Raw genomic sequence first — 24912 nt, forward strand, 5'->3', positions numbered from 1 at the left:
TGTCAAAGATTGGAGAGGAAACCTCAAACACACCACCCACACACACACACACACACACACACACACACACACATAAACCAGACAGAATCATCCTGATCCACTATTCTCCTTCAGAGGGAAGAGCAGTAAAACATGTACAGTGTTAAAATGCAACAAACACCATCATTTATTAGTATATAGTTGTTCATATACTGTATATCACTCTAATAAATACCTACAGTAGCCTGTGTGTGTGTGTGTGTGTGTGTGTGTGTGTGTGTGTGTGTGTGTGTGTGTGTGTGTGTGTGTGTGTGTGTGTGTGTGTGTGTGTGTGTGTGTGTGTGTGTGTGTGTGTATCTAAACACACATTCACGTCCATCTGTCTGTCAGTGCAGAGAAGACATCACAGCTCGTCTCTCCACCTGAGAGAGAAAGTCACCCTTCTCTCTCTCTTTCATTCTCTCTCTCTGTCCATCCAGAAGTCCAGTTCCACTGAGTGTTGGCTGGGAAAGTGGTCTCCCTGAGGTCCTCCAAGACGCCACGGGAGATGGGTCGCAAAGCATTGTGGGTCTGTCGACAAGACAGGCACGAGGGTCTGAGAATACAATCAACCATGTCCGGTTTGACCAAGTTTGGACTAGTTAGATCAAGTTAGGTCTGGTTTGATCCAGTTAGGTCCAGTTAGGCCGTGTTTAATCCAGTTAGGCCGTGTTTAATCCAGTTGAGTCCAGTCAGGTCCAGTTGGTAAAGCGTGTTCGGTCCAGTGCAGAGAGGTAACATAAAGGCGGATGAGGGGCAGAGAGGGTTAGAGAGGGTTAGACATGGAGATGAGGGGCAGAGAGGGTTAGACAGGGAGATGAGGGTTAGACAGGGAGATGAGGGGCAGAGAGGGTTAGACAGGGAGATGAGGGGCAGAAAGGGTTAGACAGGGAGATGAGGGTCAGAGAGGGTTAGACAGGGAGATGAGGGTCAGAGAGGGTTAGACAGGGAGATGAGGGGCAGAGAGGGTTAGACAGGGAGATGAGGGGCAGAAAGGGTTAGACAGGGAGATGAGGGGCAGAGAGGGTTAGACAGGGAGATGAGGGTCAGAGAGGGTTAGACAGGGAGATGAGGGTCAGAGAGGGTTAGACAGGGAGATGAGGGTCAGAGAGGGTTAGACAGGGAGATGAGGGTCAGAGAGGGAGATGAGGAGCAGAGAGGGTTAGACAGGGAGATGAGGGGCAGAGAGGGTTAGACAGATGGGTAAGGGGTACGGGGGGAGAGTTGGACAGATGGGTAAGGGGTACGGGGATAGGAGGGAGATGGGTAAGGGGTATGGGGTACGGGGGGAGAGTTGGACAGATGGGTAAGGGGTACGGGGGATAGGAGGGAGATGGGTAAGGGGATTGGGGGATAGGAGGGGGATGGGTATGGGGTACGGGGGGAGAGAGTTAGACAGACGGGTACGGGGTACGGGGTAAGAGGTACGGGGTACGGGGGATAGGAGGGAGATGGGTAAGGGGATTGGGGGATAGGAGGGGGATGGGTATGGGGTACGGGGGGAGAGAGTTAGACAGATGGGTACGGGGGATGGGGGGAGAGAGTTGGGCAGATGGGTAAGGGGTACGGGGGATGCGGGGAGATGGTTAAGGTGTATGGGGTACGGGGGGAGAGAGTTAGACAGATGGGTAAGGGGTACGGGGTAAGAGGTACGGGGTATGGGGGATAGGAGGGAGATGGGTAAGGGGATAGGAGGGAGATGGGTAAGGGGTACGGGGTAAGGGGTACGGGGTATGGGGGATAGGAGGGAGATGGGTAAGGGGTAAGGGGTACGGGGGAGCATTCATGCTCTCGGTGAAGCGTTACTGGGTCCTATTCCTCTCTCTCTCTGAGGGGTTTCACCTGAACCTCCAGGAGGACAAAAACACCTTGATCCAGTTGAAGAACCAGTTGTCTCTCCATCTCCCCTCAGGCCTCAGAGGAAGAACCAGTTGTCTCTCCATCTCCCCTCAGGCCTCAGAGGAAGAACCAGTTGTCTCTCCATCTCCCCTCAGGCCTCAGAGGAAGAACCAGTTGTCTCTCCATCTCCCCTCAGGCCTCAGAGGAAGAACCAGTTGTCTCTCCATCTCCCTCAGGCCTCAGAGGAAGGGGTTGTGGCTGTGTGTGTGAGATTGGGGCGGCACGCGGTGGGCCGGGGCGGGGGAGAGGGGGAGGAGGGGATGGGGGAGGTTAGAGGGGAGGTCCAGGAGGCCGGGGGAGGGCTGGATGTGGTGTGGGAGAGGGAGGGGGAGAGAGGGGCTGTAGGGGAGAGTGTGAGGGGGGAGTGGGGAGGTGGAACAGGGACGGAGCATCTGGTTGAGCGTGAGACGAGGCTGGTCACAGTGGAATGGGTTGGTGGGAGAGGGAACACACAGACCTGGAGAGAGAGACAGATCTATAAACACCAATGTAAATACAACCCAGATTTATGTTTATTTATTTTCCCTTTTGTATTTTAACTATTTGCACATTGTTACAACACTGTATATAGACATGATATGACATTTGAAATGTCCTTATTCTTTTGGAACTTTGTGAGTGTAATGTTTACTGTTCATTTTTACACACACATTGTGTGTGTGTGTGTGTGTGTGTGTGTCTCCTCACATAAGAGGAAGGGGTTGTTGTGGGTCAAATCAAAATCATCAAATCAAATGTATTTACATCACCTTCTTACATCAGCTAATATCTCAAAGTGCTGTACAGAAACCCAGCCTAAAACCCCAAACAGCAAGCAATGCAGGTGTAGAAGCACGGTGGCTAGGAAAAACTCCCTAGAAAGGCCAAAACCTAGGAAGAAACCTAGAGAGGAACCAGGCTATGGGGGGTGGCCAGTCCTCTTCTGGCTTTGCCGGGTGGAGATTATAACAGAACATGGCCAAGATGTTCAAATGTTCATAAATGACCAGCATGGTCAAATAATAATAATCACAGTAGTTGTCGAGGGTGCAGCAAGAGGGTCCTGCTAGGAGGATTAGGGGGGTGTGTGAGTGTGTGTGTGTGTGTGTGTGTGTGTGTGTGTGTGTGTGTGTGTCTCTCCTCACCTAAGAGGAAGGGGTTGTTGTGGGTCCTGCTAGGAGGATTAGGGGGGATGAGTGCGTCCAGATTGACGAGCGACGCCCCCGTCGGTCCCAGGAAGGCTTCTGGGGTGCGACACATCCGGGGGGCCGCGGAGCCCTGGGGGGGGCCGAGACGGGACAGGTCAAACATCTCCGGACTGCCCCCCCCTCGCCCGTTGACCTCGGGGGACAGAACACGCTCCCCAAACAGGTCTGGTCCTGTGGAGGGGGAGGTAATGAAATCAGCAGGAAAACATGCAGTATAAACACAACATACACAGGAAGACAAACATGTGTGTGTGTGTGTGTGTGTGTGTGTGTGTGTGTGTGTGTGTGTGTGTGTTACCAGTAGGACTGCCAGGTTGAGGTGGTCCCTCCTCTCCTTTACACTCCTCCTCCTCCCTGACAGAGAAGAGATCCGTCCTATCAGTACCGTCCACTGTAAGAGGGGGCGGGCTCTCCCAGCCGTGATTGACAGGGCTGGATGATGATGTGAGCGGAGCTTCCCAGGTGGGAGAGCGTGACGGAGCCCAGGGATTGGTTGGGCTGCTGGAGGAGGGGCGGGTCGCCCAGGGACTACCAATCACAGGAGTGTTGGAGTGGACTGCTGTTGAGAGAGAGGGTGCGCACGTTTTGCAATGCAGAGTTTGCATAGCAGAGTGTGTGTGTGTGTGTGTGTGTGTGTGTGTGTGTGTGTGTGTGTGTGTGTGTGTGTGTGTGAGCGTGTACCACTCACCCACAGAGTCCCAGGGGTCAGAGGTCACAGCAGGCTGAGCGTTCCAGAGGTCGTCAGCTGGGGGCGGAGCCTCAGAGGGGCCAAAGATATCCACCAGGTTGGACATGGCGGACTGGAGAGAAACAGAATCACAAACATCTGGTTGTCAAGGAGACATCATGTTGCCTTCAGAGTCATGGGCTGATTGTTCAGCTATGGGACAAAACAGGCCGGGCTAGCTTAGATTGTTGACAACATGTAAACTATATTTTAGTCTCCAAAATGTTTATTGAAACCATAAATACATCTGCACAATGAGCACTTGTTGTCTCTCAAATACATCGTTACAGCGGTTGGTTAGCTAACTAGCGGATTCTTTCAATATTAGCAGAGACGAGTCAAAACACCTCAAAACAAGATAACATGGTATCAATAACGAGACAAAACAAGCTGAAACGATCCCCCACAAGGCACCTTCTTGGTTGCTCTCTGACCTTCAGAACCATAACAAAGCATATTAATCTCTCTCTCTCTCAAAGCAAGTGAAGTAGATAATATACAAAAGTGAAATAAACAAGAAAAATTAACAGTAAACATTACACTCACAGAAGTTACAAAATAATAAGACATTACAAATGCCATATTATGTATATATACAGTGTTGTAACGATGCACAACTGGTTAAAGTGCAAAAGGGAAAATAAATATGGGTTGTATTTACAATGGTTGACCTTTTCTTGTGGCAACAGGTCACAAATCTTGCTGCTGTGATGGCACACTGTGGAATTCCACCCAGTAGATATGGGAGTTTATCAAAATCGGGTTTGTTTTCAAATTCTTTGTGGATCTGTGTAATCTGAGGGAAATATGTCTCTCTAATATGGTCATACATTTGGCAGGAGGTTAGGAAGTGCAGCTCAGTTTCCACCTCATTTTGTGGGCAGTGTGCACATAGCCTGTCTTCTCTTGAGAGCCAGGTCTGCCTACGGCGGCCTTTCTCAATAGCAAGGCTATGCTCACTGAGTCTGTACATAGTCAAAGCTTTCCTTAAGTTTGGGTCAGTCACAGTGGTCAGGTATTCTGCCACTGTGTACTCTCTGTTTAGGGCCAAATAGCATTCTAGTTTGTTCTGGTTTTTTGTTAATTCTTTACAATGTGTCAAGTAATTATCTTTTTGTTTTGTCTAATTGTGTTGCTGTCCTGGGGCTCTGTGGGGTGTGTTTATGAACAGAGCCCCAGGACCAGCTTGATTAGGGGACTCTTCTCAAAGTTCATCTCTCTGTAGGTGATGGCTTTGTTATGGAAGGTTTGGGAATCGCTTCTCTGTCTCTCTCTCACTCACACACCCCCTCACCTCCCCTGTCCCTGTGTGACTGTCCCTGCTGCTCTCGTCCAGGGCTCTCTGTCTCTCACTCACACACCCCCTCACCTCCCCTGTCCCTGTGTGACTGTCCCTGCTGCTCTCGTCCAGGGCTCTCTGTCTCTCTCTAACACACCCCCTCACCTCCCCTGTCCCTGTGTGACTGTCCCTCCTGCTCTCGTCCAGGGCTCTCTGTCTCTCTCTCACACACCCCCTCACCTCCCCTGTCCCTGCTGCTCTCGTCCATGGCTCTCTGTCTCTCTCTCACACACCCCCTCACCTCCCCTGTCCCTGTGTGACTGTCCCTCCTGCTCTCGTCCAGGGCTCTCTGTCTCTCACCTCCCCTGTCCCTTTGTGACTGACCCTCCTGCTCTCCTCCAGGACTCTCTGTCTCTCACCTCCCCTGTCCCTGTGTGACTGTCCCTCCTGCTCTCCTCCAGGGCTCTCTGTCTCTCACCTCCCCTGTCCCTGTGTGACTGTCCCTCCTGCTCTCCTCCAGGGCTCTCTGTCTCTCACCTCCCCTGTCCCTGTCCCATCTGTCTCTCCTCCAGGACTCTCTGTCTCTCACCTCCCCTGTCCCTGTGTGACTGTCCCTCCTGCTCTCCTCCAGGGCTCTCTGTCTCTCACCTCCCCTGTCCCTGTGTGACTGTCCCTCCTGCTCTCCTCCAGGGCTCTCTGTCTCTCACCTCCCCTGTCCCTGTGTGACTGTCCCTCCTGCTCTCCTCCAGGACTCTCTGTAAAAACGACTCGTCTCCTTGGAGACGACGCTGGTCCTGCAGAGGCGGCATGGTGACATCATCAACACAGTTTCCATGGAGACACTGTGGACACACGTATGCACGCACACACACACGACGCAGACATGACACACACACATTACAATTATTTTCACTATATTTTAGGAAAACAACTGAACTGTTAGAAAGAAAGACAGAAAATAAAAGGGATTGATATTATCAGCCAGTGAAGGAGGAAGCAGAAGGACAAAGTTAAGGTCACCTCAACCATACAGCCCTGTAATGGAGAGGAGGGAGGGAGGAGGAGGAGGAGAGGAGGAGGGAGAGGAGCAGGAGGAGGAGAGGAGAGAGGAGGAGAGGAGGGAGAGGAGGAGAGGAGGGAGGGATGAGGAGGAGGAGAGGGAGTGGAGAAGAGGAGGGAGGGAGGGAGAGGAGGGAGTGGAGGAGAAAGGGAGGGAGGGAGGAGAGGGTAGAGAGAGGAGAGGAGGGAGGGAGAGGAGAGGAGGGAGGGATGAGGAGGAGGAGAGGAGAGAGGGAGAGGAGGAGAGGGTAGAGAGGGAGGGAAAGGAAGAGAGGGGAGAGATAGGGATGAGGAGGAGGAGAGAGGGAGGGAGAGGAGGAGAGGGGAGAGGGAGGGAGAGGAGGAGAGGGGAGAGGGAGGGATGAGGGATGAGGAGGAGGAGAGGGAGGAAGGGATGAAGGGAAAATGGAAGATTAAACTAGGAGAAGGAGCCGACAGAGGTAAGGATGGAATCTGGAGGGGGACAGAATGGTTAGTTAGAGGACAGGATTCACATGGCACTGCAGGAGGTTACCATATACACACTGGTGAAGCAGGCAGAGGAGGGACAATCTGCAGTGTGTGTGTATGTGTGTGTGTGTGTGTGTATGTGTGTGTGTGTGTATGTGTGTGTACCTGCTCGTGCTCCTCTTTGCTAAGGCTCAGAGCTATCTGTAGCTGTGTGTCATCATCTGTCTCCATAGCAATGGGAGGAGGCGGGGCCAGCTGAAGAGGGGTTGTGTCAGTGATTAGCATCTGACTAACCAATGAGCATTCAGCATCAATCAGGAGAGAGCGAGAGTGAGAGCGAGAGCGAGAGTGAGAGCAGAGACAGAGACAGAGACAGAGACAGACCAGCTGCAGTAAGAACCTAGGGAGTAAGAGGGTAACCACAGCAACACACTTTCCCACATCACTGCTAAGGAAAGGACACAGCAGGGTTTTATTCATTAGTGCACACGGTAGCTACATGTTTTGCAACGGATGAACAAAAACAAGCTTTTCCTATTGGACAAGTTCATGTAGTCCCCCCCCCCAAAGTTTGCTTCCCTTTGGGCCCTAGTTAATACACCCCAGCAGTTGTGTGTAGTAGTCTGTCCCACCACACAGTGGTGCTGTTGAGCTCATTGAGCTGGTGTTGGTGACATCACTGACATGACAGATGTACTCTGAGAGATGGTGTAGGAGTCCAGCCCACCTCACTGACTCACACTTCAGAATGTGTGTGTGTTTCACCTTCTCACTCTCCTCTCTGCTCATGGCCAGGGCCAGCTGTAACTGTAGCTCCTCCTCTCCGCTGGTCTGGGGGCGGGCCTGTTCTAGATCACATGCTTCACGAGGAGAGGATGAAGAGGCTGGGGGAGAGAGAGAGAGAGAGACAGAGAGACAGAGACAGAAAGACAGAGATACAGAGAGACAGAGACAGAGAGAGAGACAGAGCGGGCAGAGGAGGGCGAGAGAGACGGGGGACAGAAACAGATATAGAGAGAGGATAAATATAAGCCAGTTGTCTTGTGTTATTCATAGCTTTAATCTTTTTCATTGATTGTCCAGACTCAATTTGTGCTGTGTGTGTGTGTATGAAGTTGTGTGGTCGTGCTTGTATATATTCAGTTAAAGGAGAGGTTTAAAATGAGCACACACAGGTGAAGTAAAAGTCTATAAAGTATCATTCTGAATTTGGTACTACATTAAAGGGAAGGTATTAAAGTCTACACTCAGAGTTAAAGGGGATGTGTTAGTCTACACTCACAGTTAAAGGGGATGCGTTAAAGTCTCCACTCACGGTTAAAGGGGAAGTATTCATGTCTCCACTCACGGTTAAAGGGGAAGTGTTAATGTCTACACTCACGGTTAAAGGGGAAGTGTTAATGTCTACACTCACAGTTAAAGGGGAAGTGTTAAAGTCTACCCTCACGGTTAAAGGGGAAGTATTAATGTTTACACTCACAGTTAAAGGGGAAGTATTAATGTCTACACTCACAGTTAAAGGGGAAGTATTAATGTCTACACTCACAGTTAAAGGGGAAGTATTAATGTATACACTCACAGTTAAAGGGGAAGTGTTAATGTCTACACTCACAGTTAAAGGGGAAGTATTAATGTCTACACTCACAGTTAAAGGGGAAGTGTTAATGTCTCCACTCACAGTTAAAGGAGAAGTATTAATGTCTAACTGTGAGTGTAAAGGGGAAGTATTAATGTCTCCACTCACAGTTAAAGGGGAAGTATTAATGTCTCCACTCACAGTTAAAGGAGGAGGGCGAGCCCCGGGAGCGGATGAACTCTTCCCCGTAGAGTCCTGCCATATTTGGCTGGCTGGTCCTTCGCCCTGGTTGGTACCCTGGAGGTACCACTCCATGTCCCGTCCCTCCTCCCCCCGTTCCTCCTCCTCCCCCCGTTCCAGCCGTCATGCGTTCTTTAGTCGTCAATGCCTGGCTCCTCTCCTGTCTGAGCCGTTCCTCGTCCCTGAGTAGAGACACCAGCTGGCGGGCCTTCTCCCTCACGTTGCCCCCCTGGTCACGGCCATCACGGTCCATGTACTGGAAGTCACGCAGCGTCTACATGGAGACATGAGGATTTAATATCAAATTGATTCCTTTGCATTATATTATATACACATAATGATTTACATATTTTCATTAAAAACTTTATTTTGATATATTAATTCATACTATTTCATCCTTCCACGCGATAATAGTCCAGACACAAATCTAGGGTTGCTATCCAAGCCGGCTGGTCGTTTGTTCTATCGGTTCAGTGGGCAAAGACCCGACCCAGTCGTTCAGTCTTTTTGTTCTGTATCTATGGACGTGACACAGTCGTTCAGTCTTTTTGTTCTGTATCTATGGACGCGACCCAGTCGTTCAGTCTTTTTGTTCTGTATCTATGGACGTGACCCAGTCGTTTAGTCATTTGTTCTGTATCTATGGACGTGACCCAGTCGTTCAGTCTTTTTGTTCTGTATCTATGGACGTGACCCAGTCGTTCAGTCATTTTGTTCTGTAACTATGGACGTGACCCAGTCGTTCAGTCTTTTTGTTCTGTATCTATGGACTCGACCCAGTCGTTCAGTCTTTTTGTTCTGTATCTATGGACTCGACCCAGTCGTTCAGTCTTTTTGTTCTGTATCTATTTACGTGACCCAGTCGTTCAGTCTTTTTGTTCTGTATCTATGGACGTGACCCAGTCGTTCAGTCTTTTTGTTCTGTATCTATGGACGTGACCCAGTCGTTCAGTCTTTTTGTTCTGTATCTATGGACGTGACCCAGTTGTTCAGTCTTTTTGTTCTGTATCTATGGACGTGACCCAGTCGTTCAGTCTTTTTGTTCTGTATCTATGGACGTGACCCAGTCGTTCAGTCTTTTTGTTCTGTATCTATGGACGCGACCCAGTCGTTCAGTCTTTTTGTTCTGTATGACCCAGGCGTTGGTTCTAAATGTTCCATTGCCATACTGCCTGGTAACGTTCTTATCCCTTGCTTGCTAGCTAGCCAACGACGGCTAACTTACAGTCACGTCAAACAGTGCAGCCAGAATCAAAGAAAAGTAGCTGCATTTCCATTTGTTTAAGCTGTTTTCTAGTGACATTTATTTGGATACATCCATAACAATGAGCTAGTGAAGGGTTCTTCAACTGTCCCCATAGGAGAACCCTTTTAAGTTCCATGTAGAACCCTTTTTGGCTCCAGGTAGAACCCTATGTGGAAAGGGTTTTGCATGGAACAGAAAAGGGTTCTACCTGAAATCAAAAAGGGTTCTCCTCAGGGGACAGCCGAATAACCCTTTAAGGTTCTCGATAGCACCTTTATGTCTAAGAGAGTATAGCAGGAGTCCACTGCAGCATTTATATTATTTTGTGCCAGAACACCCTCCCCACCGTACCCCAGTTTCCCTCACCCACCTGTATGGTGAATGCGTTCTCGCGGCACTGCTGAGCCACTCTCTCTGAGCCGGTCTTGATCAAGTAGTCGAGCAGCGTCAGGGCCTTGTCATATAACAGAACTTTATTTCTACAGCACATTTCATACAGACACCACAACTCAACATGCTGTACATACTAAACAAACATTTAAATACATTTTTAAAAGACAATAAAAGCTACATAGAATAATACAAATGAGTACAAACTCACAGGAATAGGATAATAAAACAAGACCAAAATAGACTGATATAAAGCTGGAAAATGTAACTATTCCAGATTCACATTCTCATTTAAAGCAAGTATAAGAAGCGGTAGATCTGCTCTATGTGCTCTATTTCTACGCTTCCCCTCTTAAGTGAATTTTTTGGCATATTTTACTTTGGGTTTTGTACAGCAGCTTCAAACAGCTGAAAGTACAATATTTTTGGTTATGGAAAATATAATTCACAGCCGTTTAGATGGTACAATGATTCTCTATACAATGGCTGCTTGTTTTGCCACATCACATAAACTTAGAATTTTAGCAACCAGGACATGGTAGATGTAATGGTGTCTCTTTAAAGGCGTTTACATTGTAGACGTAATCGTGTCTCTTTAAAGGTGTTTACCTTGTAGACGTAATGGTGTCTCTATAAAGGCGTTTACCTTGTAGACGTAATGGTGTCTCTATAAAGGTGTTTACCTTGTAGACGTAATGGTGTCTCTATAAAGGTGTTTACCTTGTAGACGTAATGGTGTCTCTTTAAAGGTGTTTACCTTGTAGAAGTAATAGTGTCTCTTTAAAGGTGTTTACCTAGTAGACGTAATGGTGTCTCTTAAAAGGTGTTTACCTTGTAGACGTAATGGTGTCTCTTTAAAGGTGTTTACCTTGTAGACGTGTCTCCAGTTCTTCCCGTGGTCGTTGAGGCGCTTCCAGACCATGCCCATGACCTCAGCAAACGCCACCACGTTAAAGGTGAGGTCAGCGATCTCTGACATCAGCGAAGAGGAGGGGCCCCACGGGTCGTTGGACGTCGCCTCGCGCACCTGGTTGAGGGAGGGAGGGTTATTGGAATGAGAGAAAGTAGTATCACACACCAGGTTTAGAAGAAGGGGGGGTACAATTTCTGGTAACATTTGACCTATAATGATGGGCTGCCTTCTCAATGCCCCAGTGTAGCAGGTGTGAAAGGTGGGGGACACCAATAGTGTAGAAAGGCTTTGTAAGTAGTCAATAAATCATTAATGAACAGGTATCAATTCATAGCTGAGTACGGGACCATCAAACTGAATAGTTAGCTACCTGACATTACACCACAGTGCTACCTGACATTACACCACAGTGCTACCTGACATTACGTCCCGTGTGGCTCAGTTGGTAGAGCATGGCGCTTGCAACGCCAGGGTTGTGGGTTCAATTCCCACGGGGGGACCAGGGTTCAATTCCCACGGGGGGACCAGGATGAATATGTATGACCTTTCCAATTTGTAAGTCGCTCTGGATAAGAGCGTCTGCTAAATGACTTAAATGTAAATGTAAATGTAAATGTAAATGTAAATTACACCACAGTGCTACCTGACATTACACCACAGTGCTACTTTACATTACACCACAGTGCTACTTTACATTACACCACAGTGCTACCTGACATTACATTACACCACAGTGCTACCTGACATTACATTACACCACAGTGCTACCTGACATTACATTACACCACAGTGCTACCTGACATTACATTACACCACAGTGCTACCTGACATTACATTACACCACAGTGCTACCTGACATTACATTACACCACAGTGTTACCTGGCATTACATTACACCACAGTGTTACCTGGCATTACATTACACCACAGTGTTACCTGGCATTACATTACACCACAGTGTTACCCGGCATTACACCACCGTGTTACCCGGCATTACACCACCGTGTTACCTGGCATTACATTACACCACAGTGCTACCTGACATTACACCACAGTGCTACCTGACATTACACCACAGTGTTACCTGGCATTACATTACACCACAGTGTTACCTGGCATTACATTACACCACAGTGTTACCTGGCATTACATTACACCACAGTGTTACCTGGCATTACATTACACCACAGTGCTACCTGACATTACATTACACCCCAGTGCTACCTGACATTACACCACAGTGCTACCTGACATTACACCCCAGTGCTACCTGACATTACATTACACCACAGTGCTACCTGACATTACATTACACCACAGTGCTACCTGACATTACATTACACCACAGTGCTACCTGACATAACATTACACCACCGTGTTACAAGGCATTACATTACACCACAGTGTTACCTGGCATTACATTACACCACAGTGTTACCTGGCATTACATTACACCACAGTGTTACCTGGCATTACATTACACCACAGTGTTACCTGGCATTACATTACACCACAGTGTTACCTGACATTACACCACAGTGTTACCTGGCATTACATTACACCACAGTGCTACCTGACATTACACCACAGTGCTACCTGACATTACACCACAGTGCTACCTGACATTACACCACAGTGCTACCTGACATTACACCACAGTGCTACCTGACATTACACCACAGTGCTACCTGACATTACACCACAGTGCTACCTGACATTACACCACAGTGCTACCTGACATTACACCACAGTGTTACCTGGCATTACATTACACCACAGTGTTACCTGGCATTACATTACACCACAGTGCTACCTGACATAACATTACACCACCGTGTTACAAGGCATTACATTACACCACAGTGTTACCTGGCATTACATTACACCACAGTGTTACCTGGCATTACATTACACCACAGTGTTACCTGGCATTACATTACACCACAGTGTTACCTGACATTACACCACAGTGTTACCTGGCATTACATTACACCACAGTGCTACCTGACATTACATTACACCACAGTGCTACCTGACATTACACCACAGTGCTACCTGACATTACACCACAGTGCTACCTGACATTACACCACAGTGCTACCTGACATTACACCACAGTGCTACCTGACATTACACCACAGTGCTACCTGACATTACACCACAGTGCTACCTGACATTACACCACAGTGCTACCTGACATTACACCACAGTGTTACCTGGCATTACATTACACCACAGTGTTACCTGGCATTACATTACACCACAGTGTTACCTGGCATTACATTACACCACAGTGTTACCTGGCATTACATTACACCACAGTGTTACCTGGCATTACATTACACCACAGTGTTACCTGGCATTACATTACACCACAGTGTTACCTGGCATTACATTACACCACAGTGTTACCTGGCATTACATTACACCACAGTGTTACCTGGCATTACACCACAGTGTTACCTGACATTACACCACAGTGTTACCTGACATTACACCACAGTGTTACCTGACATTACACCACAGTGTTACCTTGCATTACACCACAGTGTTACCTTGCATTACACCACAGTGCTACCTGACATTACACCACAGTGCTACCTTGCATTACATTACACCACAGTGCTACCTGACATTACATTACACCACAGTGCTACCTGACATTACACCACAGTGCTACCTGACATTACACCACAGTGCTACCTGACATTACACCACAGTGCTACCTGACATTACACCACAGTGCTACCTGACATTACACCACAGTGCTACCTGACATTACACCACAGTGCTACCTGACATTACACCACAGTGCTACCTGACATTACACCACAGTGCTACCTGACATTACACCACAGTGCTACCTGACATTACACCACAGTGCTACCTGACATTACACCACAGTGCTACCTGACATTACACCACAGTGCTACCTGACATTACACCACAGTGCTACCTGACATTACACCACAGTGCTACCTGACATTACATTACACCACAGTGCTACCTGACATTACACCACAGTGCTACCTGACATTACACCACGGTTCTACCTGACATTACATTACATCACAGTGCTACCTGACATTACATTACACCACAGTGTTACCTGACATTACATTACACCACAGTGCTACCTGACATTACACCACAGTGCTACCTGACATTACATTACACCACAGTGCTACCTGACATTACATTACACCACAGTGCTACCTGACTTTACATTACACCACCGTGTTACCTGGCATTACATTACACCACCGTGTTACCTGGCATTACATTACACCACAGTGCTACCTGACATTACACCACAGTGCTACCTGACATTACACCACAGTGCTACCTGACATTACACCACAGTGCTACCTGACATTACACCCCAGTGCTACCTGACATTACACCACAGTGCTACCTGACATTACATTACACCACAGTGCTACCTGACATTACATTACACCACAGTGCTACCTGACATTACACCACAGTGCTACCTGACATTACACCACAGTGCTACCTGACATTACACCACAGTGCTACCTGACATTACACCACAGTGCTACCTGACATTACACCACAGTGTTACCTGACATTACACCACAGTGTTACCTGACATTACACCCCAGTGCTACCTGACATTACATTACACCACAGTGCTACCTGACATTACACCACAGTGTTACCTGACATTACATTACACCACAATGCTACTTTACATTACACCACAGTGTTACCTGACATTACACCCCAGTGCTACCTGACATTACACCACAGTGTTACCTGACATTACACCCCAGTGTTACCTGACATTACACCCCAGTGTTACCTGACATTACACCCCAGTGCTACCTGACATTACACCACAGTGTTACCTGACATTACACCCCAGTGCTACCTGACATTACACCCCAGTGCTACCTGACATTACACCACAGTGCTACCTGACATTACACCACAGTGCTACCTGACATTACACCACAGTGCTACCTGACATGACATTACACCACAGTGCTACCTAACATTACACCACAGTGCTACCTGACATTACACCACAGTGCTACCTGACATTACACCACAGTGCTACCTGACATTACACCACAGTGCTACCTGACATTACACCACAGTGTTACCTGACATTACACCACAGTGCTACCTGACATTACACCACAGTGCTACCTGACATTACACCCCAGTGCTACCTGACATTACACCACAGTGCTACCTGACATTACACCACAGTGCTACCTGACATTACACCACAGTGTTACCTGACATTACACCACAGTGTTACCTGACATTACACCACAGTGCTACCTGACATTACACCACAGTGTTACCTGACATTACACCACAGTGTTACCTGACATTACACCACAGTGCTACCTGACATTACACCACAGTGCTACCTGACATTACACCACAGTGTTACCTGACATTACACCCCAGTGCTACCTGACATTACATTACACCACAGTGCTACCTGACATTACATTACACCACAGTGCTACCTGACATTACACCACAGTGCTACCTGACATTACACCACAGTTCTACCTGACATTACACCACCGTGTTATCTGACATTACACCACCGTGTTACCTGGCATTACATTACGCCACAGTGTTACCTGACATTACATTACACCACAGTGTTACCTGACAGTACACCACAGTGTTACCTGACATTACTTTACACCACAGTGCTACCTGACTTTACACCACCGTGTTATCTGACATTACATTACACCCCAGTGTTACCTGACATTACACCACAGTGTTACCTGACATTACATTACACCACAGTGTTACCTGACATTACACCACAGTGTTACCTGACATTACATTACGCCACAGTGTTACCTGACATTACATTACACCACAGTGTTACCTGACATTACACCACAGTGTTACCTGACATTACTCCCCAGTGTTACCTGACATTACACCCCAGTGTTACCTGACATTACACCACAGTGTTACCTGACATTACACCACAGTGTTACCTGACATTACACCACAGTGTTACCTGACATTACTTTACACCACAGTATTACCTAAATAATCCAGCCGGGGCCCACAGGTGGGAACACACCAGGCAAACACAACTTTGTACATCACACAGAAGGAAAGTATAAAATAAAGTAGAGTTAGTATAGCTAGTATAGCTAGTATAGTTAGTAGTATAGTTAGTAGTATAGTTAGTAGTATAGCTAGTAGTAGAGTTAGTAGTAGAGTTAGTAGTAGAGTTAGTGGTAGAGTTAGTGGTAGAGTTAGTAGAGTTAGTGGTAGAGTTAGTATAGCTAGTATAGCTAGTATAGTTAGTAGTATAGTTAGTAGTAGAGTTAGTGGTAGAGTTAGTATAGCTAGTATAGCTAGTATAGTTAGTAGTATAGTTAGTGGTAGAGTTAGTGGTAGAGTTAGTGGTAGAGTTAGTGGTAGAGTTAGTGGTAGAGTTAGTGGTAGAGTTAGTGGTAGAGTTAGTGGTAGAGTTAGTGGTAGAGTTAGTGGTAGAGTTAGTGGTAGAGTTAGTGGTAGAGTTAGTGGTAGAGTTAGTGGTAGAGTTAGTAGTAGAGTTAGTAGTATAGTTAGTAGTATAGTTAGTAGTATAGTTAGTAGAGTTAGTATATTTAGTAGTAGAGTTAGTATAGTTAGTAGTAGAGTTAGTAGTAGAGTTAGTAGTAGAGTTAGTAGAGTTAGTTCCAGTCACCTTGATCTCTGCCTCAGAGTAGTTGTGAACAATGTTCTTCACCTGGCGACGCAACGCTGAGGTCGTCATGGTGACTCGTGTTGGGGGGGAGGGGGCGTTAGGGGTGTAAGGTAAATGTTAGAGAGGGTGGGGTAAGGGGGTTGGGATGAAAGGGATGAAAGGGAGGAAGAGGGAGGTAGTTGAGGCAGTAGAGGGGGTCAGAGGCACCACTGTAGGAGAGAGAGAGAGGGAGAGAGGGGGAGAGAGAAGGAGAAAGGAGAGAGAGAGAGAGAGAGGGAGAGAAAGAGAAAGAAGAGAAAGACAAAAGAAACAGAGCCATAGTCAGACAATTAAACTCTAAAATAACAATTAAAATGTGTTAATACAAGTCAATCATCATCAACTCAACTGTTAGTTAATTAGCTAATTATCCAGTATTATGACACTTCAACTGTTAAGTAATATAACACTTAAACTGTTAAATAGTGAACCATATTCCCCATATAGTGAACCATAGTCCCCATATAGTGGACCATATTTAATATATAGTGAACCATATTCCCCATATAGTGAACCATATTCCCCATATAGTGAACCATATTCCCCATATAATGAACCATATTCCCCATATAGTGAACCATATTCCCAACATAGTGAATCATTTTCCATATATAGTGAACCATATTTAATATATAGTGACCATATTCCCCATATAGTGAACCATATTCCTCATATAGTGAATAATTTTCCATATATGGTTAACCATATTTAATATATAGTGACCATATTTAATATATAGTGACCATATTCCCCATATAGTAAACCATATTCCTCATCTAGTGAATCATTTTCCATATATAGTGAACCATATTTAATATATAGTGAACCATATTCCATATATAGTGAATCATATTCTTCATATAGTGAACCATATTCCCCATATAGTGCATCATATTCCCCATATAGTGAATCATATTCCCCATATAGTGAATCATATTCCATATATAGTGAACCATATTCCCCATATAGTGAACCATATTCCATATATAGTGAATCATATTCCCCATATTGTGAACCATATTCCATATATAGTGAATCATATTCCCCATATAGTGAACCATATTCCATATATAGTGAACCATATTCCATATATAGTGAATCATATTCCCCATATAGTGAACCATATTCCATATATAGTGAATCATATTCCCCATATTGTGAACCATATTTCATATATAGTGAATCATATTCCCCATATAGTGAACCATATTCCTTATATAGTGCATCATATTCCCCATATTGTGAACCATATTTCATATATAGTGAATCATATTCCCCATATAGTGAACCATATTCCTTATATAGTGCATCATATTCCCCATATAGTGAACCATATTCCATATATAGTGAATCATATTCCCCATATAGTGAACCATATTCCTTATATAGTGCATCATATTCCCCATATAGTGAACCATATTCCATATATAGTGAATCATATTCCCCATATAGTGAACCATATTCCTTATATAGTGCATCATATTCCCCATATAGTGAACCATATTCCATATACAGTGAATCATATTCCCCATATTGTGAACCATATTCCATATATAGTGAATCATATTCCCCATATAGTGAACCATATTCCTTATATAGTGCATCATATTCCCCATATAGTGAACCATATTCCATATATAGTGAATCATATTCCCCATATAGTGAACCATATTCCATATATAGTGAATCATATTCCCCATATAGTGAACCATATTCCATATATAGTGAATCATATTCCCCATATAGTGAACCATATTCCTTATATAGTGCATCATATTCCCCATATAGTGAACCATATTCCTTATATAGTGCATCATATTCCCCATATAGTGAACCATATTCCATATACAGTGAATCATATTCCCCATATTGTGAACCATATTCCATATACAGTGAATCATATTCCCCATATTGTGAACCATATTCCATATATAGTGAATCATATTCCATATAGTGAACCATATTCCATATATAGTGCATCATATTCCCCATATAGCGAACCATATTCCATATACAGTGAATCATATTCCCATATTGTGAACCATATTCCATATATAGTGAATCATATTCCCCATATTGTGAACCATATTCCATATATAGTGAATCATATTCCATATACAGTGAATCATATTCCCCATATTGTGAACCATATTCCATATATAGTGAATCATATTCCCCATATTGTGAACCATATTCCATATATAGTGCATCATATTCCCCATATAGTGAACCATATTCCATATATAGTGCATCATATTCCCCACATTGTGAACCATATTCCATATATAGTGAATCATATTCCCCATATTGTGAACCATATTCCATATATAGTGAATCATATTCCCCATATTGTGAACCATATTCCATATATAGTGAATCATATTCCATATATAGTGCATCATATTCCCCATATAGTGAACCATATGACATATATAGTGAATCATATTCCCCATATTGTGAACCATATTCCATATATAGTGAATCATATTCCCCATATTGTGAATCATATTCCATATATAGTGAATAATATTCCATATATTGTGAACCATATTCCATATATAGTGAATCATATTCCATTTAGTGCACTACTCTTAACAAGAGCCTTACAGGTTCTGGTCTAATGTAGTGCCCTTTAATGTGAATCTAATGTAGTGCCCTTTAATGTGAATCTACTGTAGTGTCCTTTAATGTGAATCTAATTTAGTGTCCTTTAATGTGAATAGGGTGCCATTTTGGGACAAACTCTGAAGAGACTAGATTGATTTATTGTCCTGTGGCCAATGCTGAATTTGTTGCCTTGCAGCCTGCAGACCTAGTCAGTTTCCTGCAACAAATACTATCCTGAACGATTAGATACTAACCTAACCACTGATCTAGGACCAGATTACACTCCCATAATCATAACCTGAACTATTAGATACTAACCTAGTCACTGATCTAGGACCAGATTACACTCCCATAATCATAACCTGAACTATTATATACTAACCTAATCACTGATCTGGGACCAGATTACACTCCCATAATCATAACCTGAACCATTAGATACTAACCTAGTCACTGATCTAGGACCAGATTACACTCCCATAATCATAACCTGAACCATTAGATACTAACCTAACCACTGATCTGGGACCAAATTACACTTCCCTAATACTACCCTGAACCATTAGAGGGAAAACACATAACTGACCTTAGATCAGGGTGTAGGAGGAACCGTATTCTACTTGTTAACAGGAAGTAGGTCATAAAAAGTGGCACTATTGATGTGTCTAGCAGAGCTAGGTCTTATCCAGGCCAACACACACACACACACACACACACACACACACACACACACACACACACACACACACACACACACACACACACACACACACACACACACACACACACACACACACACACACACACACACACACCCCCTCTCACGCACAGGACAGACACACACACACTGTAACCCACTTTCACATCTAAACTCATGTATTACCAGAGACATTAGGGACTTCATCTCTTAAGAGCTGTGACTGTATTTATCTCGCCTGTATCTGGCTCCTGTGTACTTCAGACTGTACTTCAGACACATCACAATTAACCCATTTAAACCAGTGTTTCTTCATCCTGGTTCTGGGGACTCAAACGGGGTGCATTTTTATTTTTGCCTCAGCACGACACACTTGATCCCACTAATCACAGGTTTTATCATGAGTTGATGAGTGGAATCAGGTGTGTTAGTGCTAGGTAGAAAAACTGAAATGTTTAGCCCTTTGTCTGCATTTACACAAGTAGATAAATTAGGATATTTTGCCCAATTATTGGCTCAGTTTGCAAACAGGGTCTTTAGTTAGTTCTCTATTTCAAATGTCCTCCTATAGGACGGTTTGTTCTACAGCCGTCCTCCAATAGGATGTTAGGATGAACAGAACAGTCACAGAATGCTTTGTCCTGCAGTAGTGCTGACTTCAGCAATATCACTGAGGAACTGCAATACACACTGAGAGAAAGGAAGAGAGAGAGGGAGAGGGAGGGAAAGGAGAGAGAGAAGAGAAGAGAGAGCAGGAAAGAGGAGAGGAGAGACAGACTTGAGGACACAGAAAGAGGAGAGGAGGAGACAGACTTGAGGACACAGAAAGAGGAGAGAAGGAGACAGACTTGAGGACACAGAGAAATAGGAGAGAAGGAGACAGACTTGAGGACACAGAAAGAGGAGAGGAGAGACAGACTTGAGGACACAGAAAGAGGAGAGACAGACTTGAGGACACAGAAAGAGGAGAGACAGACTTGAGGACACAGAAAGAGGAGACAGATTTGAGGACACAGAGAAAATAAAGAATGGAGACATCAGCAGTTCAATCAGTATCACCTTTCTGACAAATCATCTCCAGCTCTCTCTCTCTCACACACACACACACACACACACACACACACACACACACACACACACACACACACACACACACACACACACACACACACACACACACACACACCAATTTGGGTATGCTGACACAAACATGACCTCCTTGCCAGTTCTCAATGAAGAGAGAGTGAGAGGCGAGAGAGAGAGGAGAGAGAGGGGGGAGAGAGAGGAGAGAGAGGAGAGAGAGAGGAGAGAGAGGGGTGAGAGAGAGGAGAGAGAGAGAGAGAGAGAGGAGAGAGAGAGAGAGGAGAGAGAGGGGTGAGAGAGAGGAGAGAGAGGGGGGAGGGAGAGGAGAGAGAGAGAGGAGAGAGAGGGGTGAGAGAGGAGAGAGAGGGGAGAGAGAGGAGAGAGAGAAGAGAGGAGCGAGAGGCGAGAGAGAGGGGAGAGAGAGGGAGGAGAGAGAGAGGAGAGATAGAAGAGAGGAGAGAGAGAAGAGAGGAGAGAGAGGGGAAAGAGAGAGGGGAAAGGAGAGAGAGGGGAAAGAGAGGAGAGAGAGGCGGGAGGGAGAGGAGAGAGAGGAGAGAGAGAGGAGAGAGAGAAGAGAGGAGAGAGACTTGAGGAGAAAATAGAGAATGGGTATCAGCAGTTCAGAGATTTCAGTGAAGGGATGTAAAAGCACTGTTCTTGTTCTACCCTTGAATTCCTCTTTCCCCCCAGTAACATCCGTCCAATCAACATGGGCCGTCCCATGTCAAGGTCCTTGTAGCTCCAATCAACATGGGCCGTCCCATGTCAGGGTCCTTGTAGCTCCAATCAACATGGGCCGTCCCCTGTCAGGGTCCTTGTAGCTCCAATCAACATGGGCTATCCCCTGTCAGGGTCCTTGTAGCTCCAATCAACATGGGCTATCCCCTGTCAGGGTCCTTGTAGCTCCAATCAACATGGGCCGTCCCCTGTCAGGGTCCTTGTAGCTCCAATCAACATGGGCTATCCCCTGTCAGGGTCCTTGTAGCTCCAATCAACATGGGCCGTCTCCTGTCAGGGTCCTTGTAGCTCCAATCAACATGGGCTATCCTCTGTCAGGGTCCTTGTAGCTCCAATCAACATGGGCCGTCCCCTGTCAGGGTCCTTGTAGCTCCAATCAACATGGGCCGTCCCCTGTCAGGGTCCTTGTAGCTCCAATCAACATGGGCTATCCTCTGTCAGGGTCCTTGTAGCAGATGAGTGACTCTGAGGATAGAGCCCTCATTGGGCCGTCCCCTGTCAGGGTCCTTGTAGCAGACGAGTGACTCTGAGGATAGAGCCCTCATTGGGCCGTTGAACGTGGAGGAGAACTGCAGCGCGTGGTGCCCACAGCGTGTTACATCTGTTGTGGAAATTCAGTACTGAGAGAGATTTGGTCATTTCTTCAAACAATCATCTTTATTTAGTATTGATTAATTATTGCTAAAATAAGGCTGGTCGATCCCCCACCCTTGAGTGTTGGACCGAGTAACCTAAGCTTTACACAAATGCAGAGTACTATATATAGCTGACACTAACAATGCTCAGTCATGGTTGGTTCAGCCCCCCTCATGCAGACCAAGGAGAATCATAGGCCACTCTGGGTTCATCCTGTCGTTATCTGCACGTGGGTTGTTGTCTTAACCCACCCTGGCTTAGTTTCCCAGATGGAAGGATGATTTAGAGACAATGAGGAATTGTTCTAAACCTCTCCTGGCTATCTCTGTCTCGGTTACACCCACCACATCTTGTCTATGTAATGCAGTCTTTCACTCATTTGTCAGCTCAAGCCATCTCTAGTGACCATACGCCCAGATTAGCTGCAGGGAACTAGAGTGGAGACCATAAAACACAGCATTAGCAGGACAGAAATATCTTACTGTTTGTTCAGTAAATAATTGTTTACTAATTAATATCAAACAAATCAGGTAAGTATGTAATTTGTCTATCCCACGCCCCCCTGTTTACGGTCAGCTGTGCATGGGAAGTAGAGGAGCAGCTGCCTTTAACAGGTGGAGAGGCAAGGCGTGTCTATTCCCAGCATTGTCACACACACACACCTGCTATCCATGCAGCAGCCCGCTATAGGTTACTAGCCCCCCCCTCGACTATTACATTAAATATACAGTACATGTCAACAATTTGGCGACACCTACTCATTCAAGGGTTTTTCTTTATTTTTGCTATGTTCTACATTGTAGAATAATAGTGAAGACATCAAAACTATGAAATAACACATGAAATCATGTAGTAACCAAAAACATTATAAACAAATCAAAATATATTTTAGATTCTTCAAAGTAGCCACCCTTTGCCTTGATGACAGATTTGCACACTCTTGGCATTCTCTCAACCAGCTTCATGAGGTAGTCACTCCAACACTCAGAGATTATTTACAAAAGATGCATGTGTGTTTAGTGAATCCGCCATAGGCAGTAGGGATGACTACATGTTCTCTTGATAAGTGTGTGAATTTAACTATGGAAGAAAAAGTACAATATTTTCTTTAGGAAGGTAGTGAGGTAAAAGTTGTCAAAAATATAAATAATACACCAAAAAAACGACTAAAAACACTTTAAAGTATTTTGACTTTAGTACTTTACACCACTGGTTGTCAGTCCCTGTCAGTCACTCAATTAGCCAATGTCAGCTAACATTCTTTTGATTGATAGGTAAGGTAGTCTACCCAGCTATCTAACCCTTGTAATAGGCCTAATCATCACCAAATTACCGACCGGAACACAGGGCATGTGCTCAGGGGTCCTGACCTCCTGGGGGCCCCCATTGATTTCATTAGTCACTCCCACACATATCACTAAAACGTTCTGCCTGCGAGGAGGGGGGGGGGTGCCCCCTGACCAAATGTCGCGTAGGGCCCCCAAAAGGCTAGAGGAAGAACTGACTACTAAACTACCAAACCTCGCGTAGGGCCCCCAAAAGGCTAGAGGAAGAACTGACTACTAAACTACCAAGCACTCATGCAAATATTCTTATGCAACGCGATGTGCTCATCGTCCAATCTGAGCTGTCAAGAAAACATGGCTACACTAACTAACGATAACATACACGCTCAAATTGCCTACACTACCTAGACAACACACCGCTTTTGTTGCACAAATACACTGCCGAATACTGTCAAACGAACTAATAGTCTATCGAAATCATCCAAGTTTCAGTAATAAAAAGCTTTGGCTGTTTAAAAACCCCAGTAATTTGTAGTAGTTTTTATGTCGCGGTAGCCTAAAAACCCAGGTGTCCTGTGTGTTTAGTTTTCCGCATTCTGTCCGTTCCGCTTACCTCTGCCATGATTACCTCCCTCCTCCTAAACCAGGCACCATCCTCCTCTCCGCTCCTTCCCTCTCTCTGCAGTGTCGGTATTCCCCAGCAGTACTAGAACACCGGTATCAGCAGCACTGAACCGTAGCACAGAGATGCAGCGAGTAAGGGAGCTATCGGTAGTCTATTCCCGAATAGGACAGACAAGCAGAATGCCGTGCTTCAGCCCCGTGCGTGGAACGGCAGTGGAATTCCGAAGGGACGTGTAGTCTGTTCCTTTTCAGGTGAAGTTCGCGAGACACGAGGCGGGCAGCAACCGTGAAATCCGCATTGGACAACCAACGGCATGGCACACTCACGCGCCCACTCACACACGCACGCATGGCAGGTACTCGTACACACAGCTGAGAGAGAGGGAGAGCGAGGGGGCGGGATGGGGGTGGATACTGGGTAGTGGGTAGCATGCAGTCAGCGTTTAACCCATGGTCCTCCGATGCAGAATCAGTGTGTGAGTGAGGTAGTTAGGTATGACAACCACATCTC

The 24912-nt window shown here is 45.7% G+C and overlaps 1 protein-coding gene across 6 annotated transcripts; it reads right to left on the bottom strand.

Moving 5' to 3' along the window:
• Nucleotides 1-142: 142 nt before the first annotated feature.
• Nucleotides 143-24860, bottom strand: LOC129847456 (epsin-3-like). Of its 6 annotated transcripts, none has more exons than XM_055915250.1 (12): nucleotides 24391-24860; nucleotides 16692-16900; nucleotides 10940-11098; nucleotides 10052-10135; nucleotides 8397-8709; nucleotides 7385-7503; nucleotides 6785-6874; nucleotides 5818-5904; nucleotides 3793-3904; nucleotides 3403-3663; nucleotides 3042-3275; nucleotides 143-2374 (listed from the first exon to the last, which is right to left on the bottom strand). In XM_055915250.1, exons 2-12 carry the CDS (start codon nucleotides 16758-16760, stop codon nucleotides 2097-2099), a joined length of 1806 nt encoding a protein of 601 aa, XP_055771225.1. In that variant the 5' UTR covers nucleotides 16761-16900; nucleotides 24391-24860; the 3' UTR covers nucleotides 143-2096. The 6 variants fall into 6 exon arrangements, with proteins under 6 accessions (XP_055771225.1, XP_055771224.1, XP_055771223.1 ...); XM_055915249.1 differs by having other exon boundaries at nucleotides 3403-3660; nucleotides 5818-5952; XM_055915248.1 differs by having other exon boundaries at nucleotides 5818-5952.
• Nucleotides 24861-24912: the final 52 nt, after the last annotated feature.

Source organism: Salvelinus fontinalis, unplaced genomic scaffold, assembly GCF_029448725.1.
Source record: "Salvelinus fontinalis isolate EN_2023a unplaced genomic scaffold, ASM2944872v1 scaffold_0852, whole genome shotgun sequence".
Classification (NCBI taxonomy): domain Eukaryota; kingdom Metazoa; phylum Chordata; class Actinopteri; order Salmoniformes; family Salmonidae; genus Salvelinus; species Salvelinus fontinalis.